General features: G+C 39.1%; 1 protein-coding gene across 8 annotated transcripts in view; it reads left to right on the top strand.

The window, feature by feature from the left end:
- iqsec2b (IQ motif and Sec7 domain ArfGEF 2b) overlaps positions 1-19152 on the top strand; it is an 85495-nt gene that overhangs the window by 56792 nt on the left and 9551 nt on the right. For 7 of the 8 annotated variants that reach the window (XM_056246633.1, XM_056246634.1, XM_056246635.1 and 4 more), the window contains exons 2-4: positions 14801-15086; positions 15169-15498; positions 18087-19129. In XM_056246633.1, the coding sequence (XP_056102608.1) occupies positions 14801-15086; positions 15169-15498; positions 18087-19129 (1659 nt within the window). Of the gene's footprint in view, positions 1-13332; positions 13525-14800; positions 15087-15168; positions 15499-18086; positions 19130-19152 lie in introns of those variants that run through there. The other variant, XM_056246637.1, reaches the window with a different exon arrangement.

Consider the following 19152-nt stretch of genomic DNA (forward strand, 5'->3'; position numbering starts at 1 on the left):
AAAATAAAAGTTTGTTTGACATAATATATGTGTTTGTACTGTGTATAATTATTTTGTATAAATAAATACACACACATGCAAGTCAATGGGGTCCAAAAATATAAATGAATTCACAAATGAAATAAATAACATAAAACCACTGAGACAAAATATCTGTCAAACAACATTTTTTTGTCCTAAAATGTAATAGAATGAATTAATAAAATGCCCCCCCCCCCCCCCCCCCCCCAAAAAAAAAAAGAAATAATAATAATCTGTGCATAAAAAATACCTGCATAAAGTTTAATCCCTTTGCATTTCAGTTAATTAAATATTTCAGCTAATTTGATCATGCGTTTAAATGGCTAAATCAAATATTAAGTCTGTTATAAGCTCAGTTTAACACATCTTATCATATTTAAATCCATTCTGAAGATTTCTCCCATATGGAGGCCGTGCTTTTTTTTGCACACTGTACAGTTTCTGTGTTTTTACATTTTATTTTTGTATGTTTTGCATACAATTCTCTAATCTAATCTCTCTCGCCTATATTCTATTTTATTTACCTACTATATTCTATTCTATTTTATTCACATCATATTTTTTGAGGCTTATACTTTATATCATATTCTATTTTAATTATGCATGTGCATGTCCTGAATTTGTTATTTTTGTTGCACTGTGGGATGAGGTACTTTAAAAAATTTCATTTCACTACATTACATCACATTTGTGTTATACTGTATATGGAAAATAAAGAACATTGATCCTTGAAATAATCCACCTGGACTGACCTGTGGGTCATTTCATAAAGGCAAAAGGAAGTAAAAACATACACACATAATTCTGTGATGCGTTGCAGTCAGCGAGGAATGAAATGATTGGAACTGCAGCTGAAACACTTCACTGCGTTTACCCACTCTGCTATCTTTGTGTTTGTGTGGTGTTTTAAACCGCTTCTCATCCCCGTGGACAACTTGGATTAGCATATCTGTATAGCACAGATTACATTCTGGCTCAAGAGAATCTGTGAAATCTGCGACTTTAAAAGGACTCAATTTGATCCTCTTTTTAAGCTGGTCTTGACAGCTCTTTCCTGGTGTTTGCCTCAATAACTCACTGATTTTCTTGAGTATTTCTTTCATCGCGCCCCTTTTGCTTCTATCCTGTGTATGCAGACTCTGTGAAGCTGCAATGTCATCAGAACGGATTCAGACCTTTTCAGTTTTCAGAATGTCTTTTAAAGAATAAAAAGCATAGGACTTGCAACCTATATTTTTAGATCTTCCTTTGGTTGACTTGAAGTGTACCTGTATTTGGTCGGTTTCTCCCATTATTCCATGGAGATTGTCTCAAAATCTGTCACTTTTCTGTGTTGCTCTTTGATTGGGCCTCTCGAGGACACTTGTCCTGAAGCCACTGCAGCGTTGACTTCAAGTCATGTCATGTCATATCCTGGTTAATGGACTGAAAATGGCCCACTTCATTTATTTTTTAAACCCTAGATTTAAGCATTTAATTAGAGTTCCTTGGCTTTGTCTTTGCACTCACATCTTATATTAAGGGTTACATGTCATCACATAAAGATCTGGTATATGGAGCGTCTTGGGTGATCTAAACACTGGGCAGATGAGACACACCACTGTTTTCACCTGGTAGTAACAGGTTAAAGGGATACATATTTTTGATTCAGCAATGGTGCATTAAAATTGATAAAGCGACAGTAAAGACATTTATAATGTTACAAAGTTTATATTCCATATAAATGCTTTTCTTTCGAATTTTCTATTCATCAAAGAATCCTGGAAAAATGTGTCATGGTTTCCACAAAAATATTAGGCAGCACAACTGTTTCCAACATTGATCATGATAAATGTTTCTTGAGCAGCAAATCAGCATATTAGAATGATTTCTGAAGGATCATATGACACGGAAGACTGGAGTAATGATGCTAAAATTCAGCTTTCACATCAGGAATGAATTACACTTTAAAATATATTAAGGGGGTGGTATAATGCCCTTTTCACAAGATGTAAAATAAGTCTTTTTAATGTCCTCAGAGTGTGTATGTGAAGTTTTAGCTCAAAATACCCCACATATATTTTTATATATCATGTTAAAGTTGTCACTTTTTGAGGGTTAGCAAAAACGCACAGTTTTTGTGTCTGTCCCTTTAAATGCAAATGAGCTGCTGCTCCAGGCACAGAGGGGCGGAGCTTCAACAGCGTGTGTTTTACCGCACACAGACATGCACTGAAAATTTCAAAAACTTTTGGCCTTTTATGTTCAAACCGGAGTCAGACAAGAGACTCAAACGTGACAACATGTAGACAACATTTCTGAATGGTTAGTTGAATTTATGTAGCTTATGTGTAGTTATCTTCTAGTCATTGATTAGCATATTCTGTCTTGATAATCTATCAATCGCATTCCCAGGGGCGGGGATTATGTACATTTTAGTCAAGTCAAGTCATCTTCATTTATATAGCGCTTTTAACAATGAATTGTTTCAAAGCAGCTTTACAGAGGTAAACATATAATTTAAGGTAACAGATTGTTTTGGCGTTATAGCGGTTCTTGAATAATGTTACTTCCAGCTAAAGTTAACTTTGATTGATTCACCTCCGTCGAAATGATCAGACTTTAAACGCGAACCTGTGATTAACGCTGACGGCGTTCACATGCTCATTCAGAATTCTATAGTTATGTGCTTTTTAAAATATGTGCGCAGGTTTGTAATTCATACAACCCAGCCTAAACAAACTACTTTTCTTGCCTATACATTTTGATACAGAATTTTGTTTTATTTTATCACTTCGGGGTACGCGAGCCGGAATTCACAGCGCTTTATCTGTAGAGTGGGAAAGGGATCCTCCATAGGTGATGTTTTAGGATTTGTGATGTCACTAACCCAGGAGGAAGCTTGTGTAGTCCCTACCAGCCGTTTGTTGTAGTCTTTAAAAAGCATTTTCTGTAAAAGAAAATATCTCCCTTTGCTTTGAACTTTGAGCGTTGTGACTTTGCAGATGTTGTTTATGCTCAAACAGCAACATTACACACTAACTAGTTAGAAAAGTGAAATCATATTCAACCACCCCTTTAAGGGAAAAAACACTTATTTTAAATTGTATAATATTATTTCAAAATATGACTGTTTTTACTGCATTTTTGATCAAATAAATGCAGCCTTGGTGAGCATCAGAAACTTCTTAAAGGGGTCATATAATGGTACATGCACTTTTACAAGTTGATTGTACGACGTTCTCAATATAATTCATAATCCCACGTTTATAATGAACAACGCGTTATGGTTATTGTGTTATTGTGTTACAAACGGTGTATGCGCAGAACAGAGAGGCGGGGTGAGCAAAACTCATTATCATTTAAAGTCATACTGAAACGGCGTGCTGAAAACAGAGCTGTTTTTGACCAGGTAAAATAAGTGTTTTCTTACAATACTAATGAGAATTTTTAATTAAAGTATATTACAAACTTTTAATTTAGACCCTAAAGAATCATATTAGCTTGTACAAAAATGGCATTATATGACCCCTTTAAAAAAACATTAAAAAATAGCGAACATCGGTCAGTGTTTTTTACATGTTGATAAAGCACAAAAGTTGCTTAAAAACACATCCAAATTTTACAGCAAATGTGTGGCATGTCAATCTTTCTTTTTTTTAGTTGTCAACAGCACATTATTGAAATGTTTTGATAATTATAATTTTATTTACTGTCATTAAAGGTGCTCTACGGAACTTTTAGCGGCCTCTAGTGGTGATGTTTCAGATTGCAACAAGAGCGCTCGTGCTCGTGTGCGTGTGCTATCTCAGGAGCGAGCATTCACTACCAGCCACACGGAGACTTTCAACGCAACGGCGAAAGCATCACACAACATGCTGGAAACTCATGTAAACTCCCACTGCAACGTTACAATAATAGGCTACTTTTATCAGCTTGACGTTGAACTAATGCTCCATGCTCGTACCATGATAACGTTACATTGACTGGATTTAGCCGACATGTGATGTTATCTAGCATAGCCTACGGCATTTCACTAACTATTCGTGTATCTTTCACAATCAACAATGTCAACATAGGCGAATGTATCATAATGATAGCGAAAACGGTTAGTGAATTAGACTGAACAATGTCAGTGTAACAGTAAGACAGTAGGAAGTAACATTACTGTACTGAACGTGTCTGGAAATGTTTATTATAAACAATATGATAGTGGGATGAATTACGTTATAGCATAACGATCTATAACGTAGATCTAGTACATAAAACAAGTATCCTAAAGCACCTTTTCTTATCCTGGAACAGTCTTTTGTATTCATTCCATGTCTCATGTAGTTTACCTTGCTATTTCATTTGAGTTTACTAATAATTCAAAAGCTCTGTCTATGTTGATCCGTGTTTTCGTCCTGAGTCGATCAGAATCACGTTTGGCCTGACGAGCTTCAGCAGATAAAACTTTGTTTTGTTTTTTATATTCATGTGGAGTTAGTGTTGGAGTGTGTGTTGTGCTGGAGGCAGGTCGTTTTGGGGTGTTATTAGACTCCATGTCGTCAGCTGCAGTGCCGTCGGTCGCATAGACTGTATAAGGAGAGAGGCTCGGGAGCGCGCATGCACGTCACATCCGATGGATTTCTCGGTAAATCCGACCCGGAGACTTCACATATAAATATGAATATTGGCCTTCAGAGGTAATAGCAAAACCCGACAAGTGGATCATTGTAATGTGTGATTACAACCCCTTCACACACAGGCAATAAAAAAAGGATTCATTTTAGAAGAAAAGTTCCATATAGCACCTTTAATAGTGCTGTTTGTATCACTGTGTTGAAAAGTTGTCTTCCCACCAATTAAAAATAATCAGGGACTAATTTAGTCAAGGTGAATGAAGAAGACAATGAATGCAGTCTCACAGAATTACAGCTCATTATGTAAAGGAATGCTTTTCATGTTTCTAGTGAACTGACCTGCAGCTGAACGAATTTGACAGATAATAACTCGATGGTTCACATATGGATGGTGTTACGAAGGCTTTGGATTTATAAAGCACATTTGAAAATAGACAACATACTGTAATTGCTCAAGCTTACACAACATTGTATGTAGTAGTTTGTTTATTTCTTTTGTTAACGGTATTGTGTTACCTAACACAAAATGACTTTAAAAGTATTTGCACACTGTTTGACACGTCAATCACTTCAATGTCAAACCGAATGACATCTGCACAAGCTTTTCTCTTGTTTTTTAGTGAATTTTCACAACCAAAAAGTGTCCAAGTACATATTTGACTTTTTTTGTGAAATGTTTAGTTTGAAAGGTCTATTTGTGCCGTCTTTCTTTACATAAATGGTTCTTATTTTGCCTGTTTTTTAGTTTGGCTTAAGTGTCAAAGTACCTCTTGGGGCCTCTTAATATAAGCTGGCTCTGGTGTTTGTGAATGTATTTGCAGAGCAAAATATGCTGAGTATTTAGTTTTTAGAAAAGTTTAATTGGACATATTGTGTTTCTGATGCAACCTGCTCAGCAAGTTACTACAACATTCCTGCTGTTTAATAAGCATTTGACAGGGCTAACCTGCTACCTCCTGAACTAAAAAAAAACAAGATTAAATATAAATCTCTTCTATAACGATGGGGGGAAAGCAACAAAAATTAATGAATATACTATATAGACTCAGATAATTCCTTTAGTCATTCTTAATAATGCTTTTATATATCTCTTTAGCTCCTAAGAGACCAACAAGTTTATTGTTAAAGTGATAGTTCACCCAAAAAATTTAAATTCTGACATAATTTACTCACCCTCAAGTTGTTTCAAACCTGTATGCGTTTCTTTCTTCTGCTGAACCCGTGTTACAGGTTTGGAACGATATGAGAGTGAGTTAATGATTTTCCATTTTTGGGTGGACTATCCTGTTAATTTTGAATATTATTGTTTTATTTATGCAAATTCTACATTTACAGCACGCTGTAGCACATACTGACTGTGTCGTTTAATTGGGTGTATGCGAGTAGTTAAATTCTAATCGTACTCATCCGTTGTAACATTCAAAGGCTTACAATCTTACAACCTGCAACTTATCCACCAACACCCACGGTTTTACCGTATCTATAGCAACACTCTTTCTAATGACTGCCTCACCTCCCACGGTGGTCTCACGGCAACTGTCACTAAGCAACCCTACCTCCCTCACTCCTACATGTGTGTGTGAGTGTGAGAGAGAGAGTGAGTGGGAGGAGTGGGAGGAATGGGGAAAAGGAAGATGTGAGATGCAAAAAGACAATTTTATGAGCAGATGTTATGAGCAGCATTCCCAGAATAAAACAGCACTGCAGGTTTGTCATTGAATGTAGGCAGCAGATGCCAGATTACATTTCTAAACCATGTTGCAGTACAGAGCTAAACTAAGCTACGGCCAACTTTCTAAACCAATATTAAAGTAAAGCAAAAGTAAGTTTTCATGCAATGTTATGTGGTTGCTCAGGCCCTGTGATATACCAGGCATCCTTCATTCAGTGTAAGTTTATAGGATTTACGATTATGCAGCTGCATGTTTTAAGCTCTTTAACCCTCTGGGGACCAAGGTGTTTTTGGGGCCCTTGGGATGTTTTGGCATGCACTGACATTTGTGCTTTTTTCAGTTATTTATAAACATGTTAATGGCAAAGGTGTAAATTCACTCTATATAGCACAAACGGGGCTACCATAATATGTGAGCAACATGTATGTACATGTTTGTATTTTTAAGAGAATAATGTTTATGCGTGGTTATTGAAAAAACTAAAAATTAAAGTTTCTGAAATAAAGCCACAAAACACATACTAAATATGTGTCCACAAGACTTTTGACTAATTGAAGTTGTGGCCTAGATTTTTTGATTCAAAATGATCTGAAAATCATCCTGCCTAATCATTGACATAACACAATAGATTCTTTTAAATTGTGAAAAACATTTTTTGTTAGCCAAGGCAATTGGCGAATGGGCATGAACGGCCCAACCCCATTGTGAATAATTAGGTGGTTCAAGAAGAGAAAGACCCGCATAATAATGAGCCTTTCAAGGTGTGTCACACAAGAAAGAATACAAGGACAATATATATATATATATATATACACACATATACACACACACACACACACACACACACACACACACATATACACTCACCGGCCACTTAATTAGGTACCCCATGCTAGTAACGGGTTGGACCCCCTTTTGCCTTCAGAACTGCCTCAATTCTTCATGGCATAGATTCAACAAGGTGCTGGAAGCGTTCCTCAGGGAGTTTGGTCCATATTGACATGATGGCATCACACAGTTGCCGCAGATTTGTCGGCTGCACATCCATGATGCGAATCTCCCGTTCCACCACATCCCAAAGATGCTCTATTGGGTTGAGATCTGGTGACTGTGGAGGCCATTTTAGTACAGTGAACTCATTGTCATGTTCAAGAAACCAATTTGAAATGATTAGAGCTTTGTGACATGGTGGAAGTAGCCATCAGAGGATGGGTACATGGTGGCCATAAAGGGATGGACATGGTCAGAAACAATGCTCAGGTAGGCCGTGGCATTTAAACGATGCCCAATCGGCACTAAGGGGCCTAAAGTGTGCCAGGAAAACATCCCCCACACCATTACACCACCACCACCAGCCTGCACAGTGGTAACAAGGGATGATGGTTCCATGTTCTCATTCTGTTTACGCCAAATTCTGACTCTAACATCTGAATGTCTCAACAGAAATCGAGACTCATCAGACCAGGCAACATTTTTCCAGTCTTCAACTGTTCAATTTTGGTGAGCTCTTGCAAATTGTAGCCTCTTTTTCCTATTTGTAGTGGAGATGAGTGGTACCCGGTGGAGTCTTCTGCTGTTGTAGCCCATCCGCCTCAAGGTTGTGCGTGTTGTGGCTTCACAAATGCTTTGCTGCATACCTCGGTTGTAACGAGTGGTTATTTCAGTCACTGTTGCCCTTCTATCAGCTCGAACCAGTCTGGCCATTCTCCTCTGACCTCTGGCATCAACAAGACATTTCCGCCCACAGAACTGCCGCTCACTGGATGTTTTTTCTTTTTCGGACCATTCTCTGTAAACCCTAGAGATGGTTGTGCGTGAAAATCCCAGTAGATTAGCAGTTTCTGAAATACTCAGACCAGCCCTTCTGGCACCAACAATCATGCCACGTTCAAAGTCACTCAAATCACCTTTCTTCCCCATACTGATGCTCGGTTTGAACTGCAGGAGATTGTCTTGACCATGTCTACATGCCTAAATGCACTGAGTTGCCGCCATGTGATTGGCTGCTTAGAAATTAAGTGTTAACGAGCAGTTGGACAGGTGTACCTAATAAAGTGGCCGGTGAGTGTATATATATATATATATAAAAAATCTAAATATAAATTAAAGTCAAAAGCACATTTTTAGTCATACCTGGAAACAAATCCTGTTCAAATAGGTTATATGGGCCATTCTACAGAATTGGTTCAAAGTTAGAGTTGGAAACATCTTGAAAAGAAAATTGTCTTTTTCCATAAATGTCTTAGTAGGCCAATACATTTTATCATACATATTTCAAAGTTAAGGATTCATTATTTTGATATAGCTTGCATTGGAACAAACACTATAACATCTTAGTTGATTAGTTTATTGACAAAACATACTATATATTTAACATATGAGCAGAAACTGCTAACAAAAGCTTATTTGATGTCTATTTTAGAGTTAAAACTTTAAAATCTATCCAAGACTAGTCACACACACACACAGAAACATGATTCAAATTTAAACAGTAGGCTATTTTTGCGTTTACAGACACTAACGTTCTTATATATCGCGGTTAGAACAAAGCACAAGAATAAAACACTTACAGCCCAGCTCGCTCCTCAAACTGAAAATAAACCAGCACTTGTTCTGAGGTAGGTAAATGTCCCAGGATTATTCCTCACAGCCGCGCAAGACGACAGTACATTAATCTGACTAAATATAGTGTGTTTACCGAGTTTCTGTGGGCGTTTACACGTCTCAATGTGTTGCTTCAGATCATTAGCGTTTGAATAGCGTGCGCTCTCCGTGGGCGTGTCACATTAGGAAAATAATGAGCTGAGAGAACGATAATGAGAACGGCTGACACCTCTCTCTTTTTATATAGATAACATAAGCAGAGAATATTTATTTTAGTTTTAAATTAGATAATTTAAAAATACAAACTTAAATGATCATAAACATAAATTGCTCATGTTTGGGTGAATAGTATTCGCTGAGTTTTGTTTACGTTTAGAGACGTGCTCCAGAAAAAAAGTTCACGGACACGGAGAGGCAGAACGCACACCTTGTTTATTTTCTTTATTTTACAGAAGCACAATATTTTATTTCGATTGTAGGTGGGCACATAAAAAAGTAGACATTTAACAGTTTATTTTTTTTATATTTCTTAACTCTGTATGACCAGAAATGAGGGAGTAGTTTAAGTCTATTTTTCTCCTATGTGAAAAAAATCTGCCAAAACGCGCCGACGTGTTTGCCGTCCCCAGAGGGTTAAAAAACAGTCCAAAACAGCAAATAACATATACACTCAGTTGGGCTAAGTCTTGAAAGCAACTAGTCCATTTACTCATGTAAAGTAGCCTATATAGGCTAATAGTGTGTATGTTTACTCAGGCGTCTACATATAGCTGTATATCAACTGCCCTTTTCAGACTGAAGAAATTCAAACAATATTTGCAAATAAAATAATTACATCATTCAAATGTCTGAGTAAATAGATTAAGCCACAATTAGGCCTTCAGTTAGAACATTTAAGTAGCTTTTATAAACGTGCCTTCGAAAAAAAAAACATTACATGGTGTCTATCTTGAGACAAAACAATGGCAGTGACATATTTTAAGATATGTCAGTGCAAATAGCTTTCAGTTAAAACAGCTCAAACATGCATTTCAGTCTGGGACTAGACTAGTCTAGCCTTGTCTGTGAATCCGGGCGTCAGTGTTGATAGTGAAATTTGTTTTCAGGTAGGCTAGCTATTAGCAATCTATCGTTTTTATTTCAAATGGATAGTTCACCCAGAATCAAAATGTATTCCCTCTCATGTAGTTTCAAAACCCGCATGACTTTCTTTTTTCCATGGCACACAAAAGGTGATAATGTAATGAATATCTGGTGGACGGAATTCAATACAATGGCAGTATATTGAGCGTTAACACATTTACCTCTTTCTACCTGCCATTGACGGAATTTTACGTCATTTATGAGTAGGGTTGGGTACCGAAACTCGGTGCCAATAGGGAACCGGTTCCGACGTAAACGGTAGTAACCAGACCGAATAAGAACGAAAATTTCGGTGCCTGATTTCGGTGCCTAACTTCATTAGGCACACACGCGCACACACACACACACACACACACACACAAGGTCTCTCGCTCTCTCTCTCTCCGCCGTGCGTGTGCTACACAGTTTGGAGCACAGTTTCTTCTGTCTCGCATGCGCGCTCTTTCTCGCAAGGTTTGGCTGCATTTCACGTGTAAAATTACGTGTCAGAACGCCCTCTGGGTGTGCCGATAGTCTGAATCCCATATAGAATCAAGCCAATTCATTGGCTGATGGCGCGGGCGCCGCATCGACGCACTTACGTCGTCATACTATGTTGGCGCGCGCGCGCCATCTGCTCCTCAGATTTCTCTGCCGAAAAAGGAAGCTGGTCGGCAGCGCGAGGAGCTTGGCAGCGTCCCGTTCCCTATTGAGAGATATGTTACACCAGTAACCAGAGATGTTCTCTTTCATAGGTTCACTCAACGCTGCGTAGCTAAGAAGCAGTGGATTTGTAGGCTGCTGTATCACGTAGGCCTACCGTTTGAACTGACGCGCTACAGCGATCTGTCACATTTCAAAGAGCCAAAACGTTATTTATTGTGTGAATCTCGTAAAAATATTGACAGAATCTGACAGCTGTGGATTTGTTCCATATCAAAAGTAACCTTCTCTGTCTTGTCTGTCAGTGTCCTCTTTGTCCGCGATTTTTCTGTGTGAAAAGGGTCATTTGCGTGAGTCTCACGGTCAATGCGTGAGAGTTGGCAGCTCTGCCTGCTAGTAATCTCTATTAATCTCCAGTATTATTACATTGTTTGATACAATATTGTTTCATTTGATATTATGTAAATATGAATTTTTATTTTATATTGGTTTTATTATTACCATATGTTACTTGTATTTATATTGTTTAAAGATTTAAGTTAATATTGTGTCCAGTTTGGCCCTGTAAATTAAAGGGTATTATTTTTTGATAAAGTGTGTGCGGTTTCATTTTCTTAAGTACCGATTTAAGAACCGTTTAAGCACCGGAACCGTTTAAAAAATACCGAGTAGGTACTGGAATCGGATAAAACCCAAACGATACCCAACCCTATTTATGAGACAATGCTTCCCTAGCATTGACTGAATTTTCCAGAAATCCGTGTTTTCTCTGTTATACGGTAGGTGGGGGCGCTATTACGCATCCTCTGAAATAGTACTGAATCACTGGGTCAAAACACAAGCAAAGAAGAAGCAGAAACAAGCAAAAGCATTGCTTATGCACATGTAAGCTAACATGATCATCAAACATTAAACAGCTTATAAATTAAAAGTGGCAAACTTTACCAAATTAAATGTTGACCAAGGAAGAGGTATAGTCAAGTCAAATCATCTTTATTTATATAGCGCTTTATACAATACAGATTGTTTCAAAGCAGCTTTTCAGTGAAAACAGGAAAATGATTTAATGATGCAAACAGAGTTCATTTCAGCTGTACAACAGCTCTAAAAGAAAATGATGTCATTGTTCAGCTGAAGTCAGTTCAGTGTCGATTCATTTCCGTGGTAAAGATGATCTATTATTAAATTAGGTAATTTTATCTATAAAGCAGTTCTGCAGAAAACAGTGATGTCATCGTCTAGTTCAGTTCAGTTCTCATACTATAGTGTCAGTACAGTCAAATCAATAATATTGTTAAATATTAATATTTATATTTCTCCATGCAGCTGACAGTATGGGGAAAAAAGAATGGGACAGTTCAAGCTTTGGGGGTGTTGATTGACTCGATCTACTCGATTTATGTTTTGATTACGAATCCCATTTTGACATAGTCTTTGGTAAAAGCGCTATTTTCAAAATGTTTTTTTTTTTTATGAAATGTACCCACAAGTGTTGATTAAAAAAAAAAGTATGAAGAATAAAATGGTTCTTTCTTCTTAAAGCAGAGGTCTGTTCTTTCTTTTGTTCAGATATTCATTCAACAAAATATTCTGGGGACCATGAAAGTTTTGAGAAAATGATCGCTGGCTGGCAACTTTTTTTTTAAAAATGCTGGCGGGGAAAGAGTTAACAAAGCATGCAGGAATATCAGCGAAAAAGTGCATGGGGCTCAATTAAAAAAAAAATAAACTGCTTCTTCTACTGTTTACCAATGTAAAATATGTATTTGGTGCAGGAAAACAACAGTGGCCATTGCGATTTAATTATTATTAAATTGCGTTAATATCAAGTCATGCGGGTTTGGAACAATGTGAGTGTGAGTAAATAATGAGAGAATGTTTATTATGGAGATTTTAAAATGTTCATGTTTGAACTATTCCTTTAATATACAAACACAATGTTTCACAAATGTGACTGTTGTTGTACAGTGAGTGCTATAAAATGATTTGTATTGCGTGGCTTAGATAAATTTGATAGTGTAAGAATTTTAGAAATGTTTCAGCTTACATTATTTTTTTATTTTTTTTGCAGCCTTATTAATGTAGCCAACTTTGAGACTTTGTTGTGAATTCTTCTCAAACTTTAGAGAACGTGAGATTACTGGGTTCCTTTTCTCAAGAGAAAAAAAATCTTAAAAGCTGGTTCTCATTTGATTTCATTGCTTTCCAGGAGAAACAATTGAGCCTTTAAAGAGATCTCACTTATGATTTTGCTTTCAAATGGGTACAACTGACACAGTACAGCTCAAAAGGCGATTGCTGTGTCTTCCTTCCTCCCCTTCAATCTTTTGTCCACTTCATACAAATACAGGAAACCACCAATATTAGGGGTGGGAAATACACACCAGCACAACAGAGAGGGGAACCCAACTTTTTGTGAGCTTCATAGACACTATTCTAGACTCATCTATGAAGAAGATGACACATACAAGCACAGTAGGAGATCCTAAAGCTGATTGGTCCAGAAACTCCAGTTACATCTGGTCACACTTTCCGAGCTACTGACTTCGGTGAACTACACCACCGCACTTTGTGTAATGTAAATAATGAGAGGGAGAGAGAAAATGGGAGGAGGGAAGGTTTAAGCACTGCCATGTGACTATGTGTTGGTGACCTCCTGACAGTCGGTCATAACTGCAGAACGACTCTAAAAAAGCCACAAAGTTCAGCACTTGGTGAATTCCAGGAGCTTCAGCGACTCTTTGCCAAATTTGGACTTAAAGGAAGCGAAACCTCCTCTCGTTCTCAGGGTGGATGTTCATGTGCGTGGGTTTATGTACCTGTTTTTAGTAAATGTGGTAAGTGTACAGTTAAAGTTTGCAAATTTTATGGCATTTAATCCTAACACCTGCTGTTATAAGCCTATTTCCTACATACAAAAGAGGGTGAAAGGAGGGTATTGTACTTTTGTAAAGACTGGACCTTTCTGTGTGTAATGGTTACCTGTTGTTACAAATGTGATAAACAACAAAACAAGGATTGTATGCATGCAAGTGTCTTTCTGTGGGCTTGAGAGAGTGAGAAATCATTTAGGCAAAATGAGAATAGTTTCGTAAGATGTCTGAATTGCAGTACATTAGCATTATATGATAATATCTTGCCTTCAATAACCTCCTCCGACTTAGTCATACAGAACAGGAAGCTGCTTGCAGTGATTCAGAAGTACCCACTGTCCTGTCAGAAAGCTGTGTCAGGATTATGAGTTCAGATCACATGCTGTTGTGTTTCCCATGGCAAACCCAAGGGTCACCGCCCCCTGCACTGGGGTGACTGACCCTGTAAACTATATGCTCCTTTGTCAATAGACTTTTTGTTCTTATTCTGTAATTTCTTATGCAGTGGTGTGTTTGCAAATTCTTAACACAAAGTATTACACGTCAGTGTAACTTGTTTGTGCTATTGGCGCGAATGGTACCTCAGATTGTGTGGATTGATGAGGAGAAGTGTGTTATTGGTTTTCCAAGCAAATTGCCATTTTTACCTGGCTGTTAAAAAAACACTGAAAAAAAAACCATTCAATTACATTGAATTTGCAAGATGTGAGCCATATAACATCATTAGCAGGCACCTAGCAACAATCCTGAACATCCCAACATTTGCAAAGCAATGTGATAACTCAGAATGCTTTAGAAACTGCATAGAAATGTGATAACCTCTCAGAACGCCTACAACACACAGTGCCTTAGTTTCATGTTGGTGAGTTTTGCACTGGCAAGAACCGTTTGCATTTTCTTCAGGAAACCTAGAAATCGATTACATTAATCTAATACATTGACTTAGATAACTTGGACCTCTATTTACAAATCTTAAGTATAAACTAGAATTGTTCTACTTTTCCTGGAATCTTTGCTTTTAACTGTATGACAATTCTAGGGAAGCCTGAGGCTTGTTTAGGACATTTGCCCTGTTTAAAGCTTTCCTGAAAGTCAAAATGCCAAGTCAGTGGAAAATGAATAATGTCATGAATTCCTGAGTTGCTTGAGATTTTTATCTTATCCTTTCATTATGGGGGCGTTTCAGACTCAAAATGATCATCTCTCTTTCTCTCCTCTCTCTCTCACCCACCCCTTTCAGTGAGGAGGAAACCCAGAGTTCAGCTTCACGTCCCTTTTCAGACAATTCCAGCAGTAAATCTCCTTACGTGTACCGCTCTGACCGTTACGGGGACAACAGCTGCGGCCCCCCAGGCCCCCGGGTGCCTTTTGTGCCCCCTCCAAGCCCAGCCAGTCTTGCCTGGGCACAGCGTACACGCAACCAACCAGCTAGCCTGGCCCTACGTAAGCAAGAGGAAGAGGAAAACAAGAGGTGCAAAGTCCTATCAGACAGCTATGAACTCTCTACAGACCTACAAGACAAGAAGGTAAGGCATGCAAAAAAGTATTAGGATTCGCAGTAAATCACATTCTGTTGGAGAAAATATAACTGATAAGGCTGTCGTGCAGGTGGAGATGCTGGAGAAGAAATATGGAGGCTACTTCGTAAGTAGACGAGCAGCGCGTACCATCCAGACAGCATTCCGTCAATATCGTATGAACAAGAACTTTGAGCGCCTCCGCAGCTCAGCTTCTGAGAGCCGCATGACACGCCGCATCATCCTTTCCAACATGCGACTGCAGTATTCGTTTGATGACCGACACCCTCAACCTCCCACCCCGACTCACTACAGTCACAGTCCAGGAATGGGTCCTCCGCATTCTCCAACCTGCACCACAGAGCCAAGCTCCCCATCACGGCCGGAGTACACTCACCTTGAGGACTCCTTCTCTAAACAAGTAAGTCCTGAGTTTGTCTGTATCTGAAGTCATCATAGAGATAAAGGGCCTTTGGGGGTTAAGAATTAACTTATTCTGCTGAAAAGACAAGGAAAACTGGTCACCAGTTTGTGTTGTGTTTTGGATGTTGATCCTCAACATTGGATAATGTACAGGCTTCATAGTTAGCTTAACCAGCAATATGTTTTTGGTCGACTAGCTTTACCAGACAGACAGTTGGTCAAAGTTTTACATACCTGTTTGAGCTGGTCTTCAGTGGGGTATTGTCTTTAGCTTCTCCGTACATATCCTCACGTGAACTGATTGTTTAAATGATTCCAAAACTGTCAAATCATGACTAGATAATGCTATGAAAAAATGTCTATCCTGTGGCTCCTTCACTCTCAGAAAACAAAAACAACAACTTGTCATTGGGGCAGTACTAGGGGTTGAACGACTTCAGATTTTTTTTAAAGTCAACATTTATGTGATGAATTATGCGATGTCGACTAGTCGCTGATGACGTCATTAATGAACAAATAAGCCTGAACCTCTAGCTGAGACTCGAATGCAGGTTGCATATTGACACAGCGCTGCCCAGGAGGCTATACATAACAGCTTATTTTTTATCAGTTATTTTGTCTTTGGGTCGTTATATTTCTCACAGTTCCTGCTCGTTCTAAATCAGTAACAGATAAAGTAGCACAGTAAACATTTATAGGCTATGAATGCATTAGTGAGAGAGCAATTGCGTTTGAATTAATTCTACCTGGCAGCGTCTCTCTAATAATATTGAAGCTGTGGGTTTTAGTTACTAATAAAAATACGCTAGGACTTTTCAATTTTTTAAGCTATTTTATTGATAAATCACAGAACAGTGTTGTCTATACATTTCTGCGCTACTGAATGATTCTCTGTGGATGCGATCTGCGCGTGATGCACGAGCTTCTGTATGTGTGTGTGTGCGTTACAATGCAGCACCCATTAGTTTAGAATGGCGATTAACTTACGTGTACAATAAGCTGTTTAAAACGTGCATTCTCCCGATCAATTTTGAGCATATAGATAGTAGTGTTGCACGGTGCACCGATACTTCAAAAGTATCGCGATACTCGGAAATTAAAAACTTCACGATACCTAAATTTATTAGTATCGATACTTCTAAGAATGACCGCGTTCCAGATTTGTAAGAGAGTAATGCATGTTGGTGTGTGCAACGCACGCTTCCAGTACCTCCCTATGTACGTCTGTGTTTTTCTCCTCATGCGCGTGTGACAGGGCGCGTGAACTGAACGAGCAGAGAGAGCGAGCGAGCCCCGGTCGCGCGCGCGCACTCTCTCTCTCTGCGGAGCCAGGCGAAAGGATAAGGCTTCACCGTCTCAAAACTAAGCGCTGTCTTGCTCTCTCTCTCTCCCTCGCACATATTAATCAAAATAATTCGACACGATGGTAAGGTCGGGTGACTAAAGTTTCATGTGGAGCATTCGGAGTTTTTTTTTTCTCCTGAATTACCGCTGGGTGTAAATTGTGGTAAAATACGTTGCCTTATCTTCTCTGAATCGTTCCGCACATTCAGCTGACATAAACCACACTTTAAATAAACGAAAAAAACTATCCAGTCATGAAATGTTTTCTGTGATGACAGTGGGATGTCCTAACCGCCTGGATAATCACACAACGCGCACACGTCCGATAATGACACGTCCAATTCGCGAACTCATTTGAACCGATTCGTTTTAATGAATGGTTAAAACAACTGATCTGTCTGAATCGGTCCGGTGTATAACTAATCGTTAACACTTTGTAATAAGAGTTCATTTATTACATAAATTACATAAAACAAATAAAAACACTTGTTTTTTCCCCCCGAAAAAGCATATGACTACTTTTTTCCACACAGTGCTATCATGAATCGATAAGAGAATCGTTAAAGAATCGGATCGATAAGCAGAATCGTCAGTGGCATTGATATTGATAAAATCTTATGTTTCTTATGATAACTGAGATAATGCTGCTCTAATTTTATTTTTTATATTTTTCATATTTCATATTTTGTTCAAATGGTTAATATAGCCTATCTGCTGTTCATATGTTCATTTTTTAGTGTGTTATGATTGGAATGTTGTCCCAGTTTTAAAATAAAGCACAGCAATGATATTTGAGAGTGTTTCTCCCTTTTCAGGAAAAGTATCGAAAAAGTATCGAAATCGCAATTCTTGACTTGGTATCGGTATCGAAACAATAATTTTGGTATCGTGACAACACTAATAGATAGTATAATCAAACATCTTCTGGAGCCCTTGTGGAGTGGAGTATGCATTTATTTGTAATTTTAACTGTTTGGACACGGAGCTTTAAAGTGGATCTCCAATATTTCTTATCCTGTTGCGCCCTCTATAGGCCATGACCAGCGACTAGGCAGTACCCTTAAAGAAATTAAGTTTGTACCATATTTCCTCTTAAAATGTTCATAGTAGTAACTTAAGGGTACTATTTTAATGTATATGAACCTTTTAGGGGTACTGCCCCAGAAACAGGGATCTGCTGTAACCCTAAAAGTAAATATTTTGCACAGTTTATCGGACAGTGTTCATTTCTTTGTACTCAAGGTGAAGTCTTTGGCCGACTCCATTGATGATGCCCTAACTTGTCGACCACGCCGTGATGACTCCCAGGAAGGGATAGGGGACGGAAGTGGTGTTGTGGATGACTTTGGCGAGTGCATATGGAGCAGCAACAGCCACGCATCCTTACGGAGAGGCCTTGCAGACAGGGATCGAGGAGGTACAGGGGGCTTGAGCATGCACGAGGATAGCACAGCCACCTCCTACAGCGATGTCACACTTTACATGGACGACGGACTACCTTCCTCGCCGCTTTCTCTAGACCGGGCCCCTAGCAGCACAGACACTGAGTTCTGGGGGGGTGTTGGAAGCGGGGTAGGTGGTAGGGAGGATAGCCGTGACACAGAGGGAGGAGGAAGCAGCAATAGTCGCCGAAGCACACCTTGCACAGAGTGCCGTGATTACCGTTTACGGGGAGGGCACTTGCCACTACTTACAATTGAACCACCTAGTGACAGCTCCGTGGACATGAGTGACCGCTCAGACCGAGGCTCCCTCAGCAGACAACTGGTGTATGAGCAGGATTCAGTGGGAGGGTCACCTCAAGGTACACTAAAACACAACCCTAATGCTCGTTCAACATCCTCGACAGCTGCACAAGGTCAAACACGTCCAGCTAGCCGATCGATACCGTCGCATATCCCACACCACATGGCTCACCATCATCACCACCACCACCACCACCACCATCACCAGTACCCCGACACTCCTTCGTCCTCCTCCTCTCCTCAACAGCCCCCAACCACACCACTCTCATCCTCCTCTTCAGCACCCCTGCCACCTGGTGGCTTGGAGCAGCAGTGCTGCTCAGATGGTGATAATGACTCACTGAACTCCACCACAAACTCTAACGAGACCATTAATTGCAGCTCAGGCTCTTCGTCAAGGGACAGTCTGCGGGAGCCCCTGCCCCCATTAGGAAAACAGACCTACCAGAGAGAAAGCCGGCACAACTGGGACTCTCCTGCCTTTAACAACGATGTGGTTCAGAGAAGACAATATCGCATTGGACTCAACCTCTTCAACAAGTAAGAGAAAATGAAACTCTACC

The sequence above is a fragment of the Rhinichthys klamathensis genome, unplaced genomic scaffold (genome assembly GCF_029890125.1).
Source record: "Rhinichthys klamathensis goyatoka isolate OS25496 unplaced genomic scaffold, OSU_Roscu_1.1 h1tg000040l_1, whole genome shotgun sequence".
In the NCBI taxonomy this organism is placed as follows: domain Eukaryota; kingdom Metazoa; phylum Chordata; class Actinopteri; order Cypriniformes; family Leuciscidae; genus Rhinichthys; species Rhinichthys klamathensis.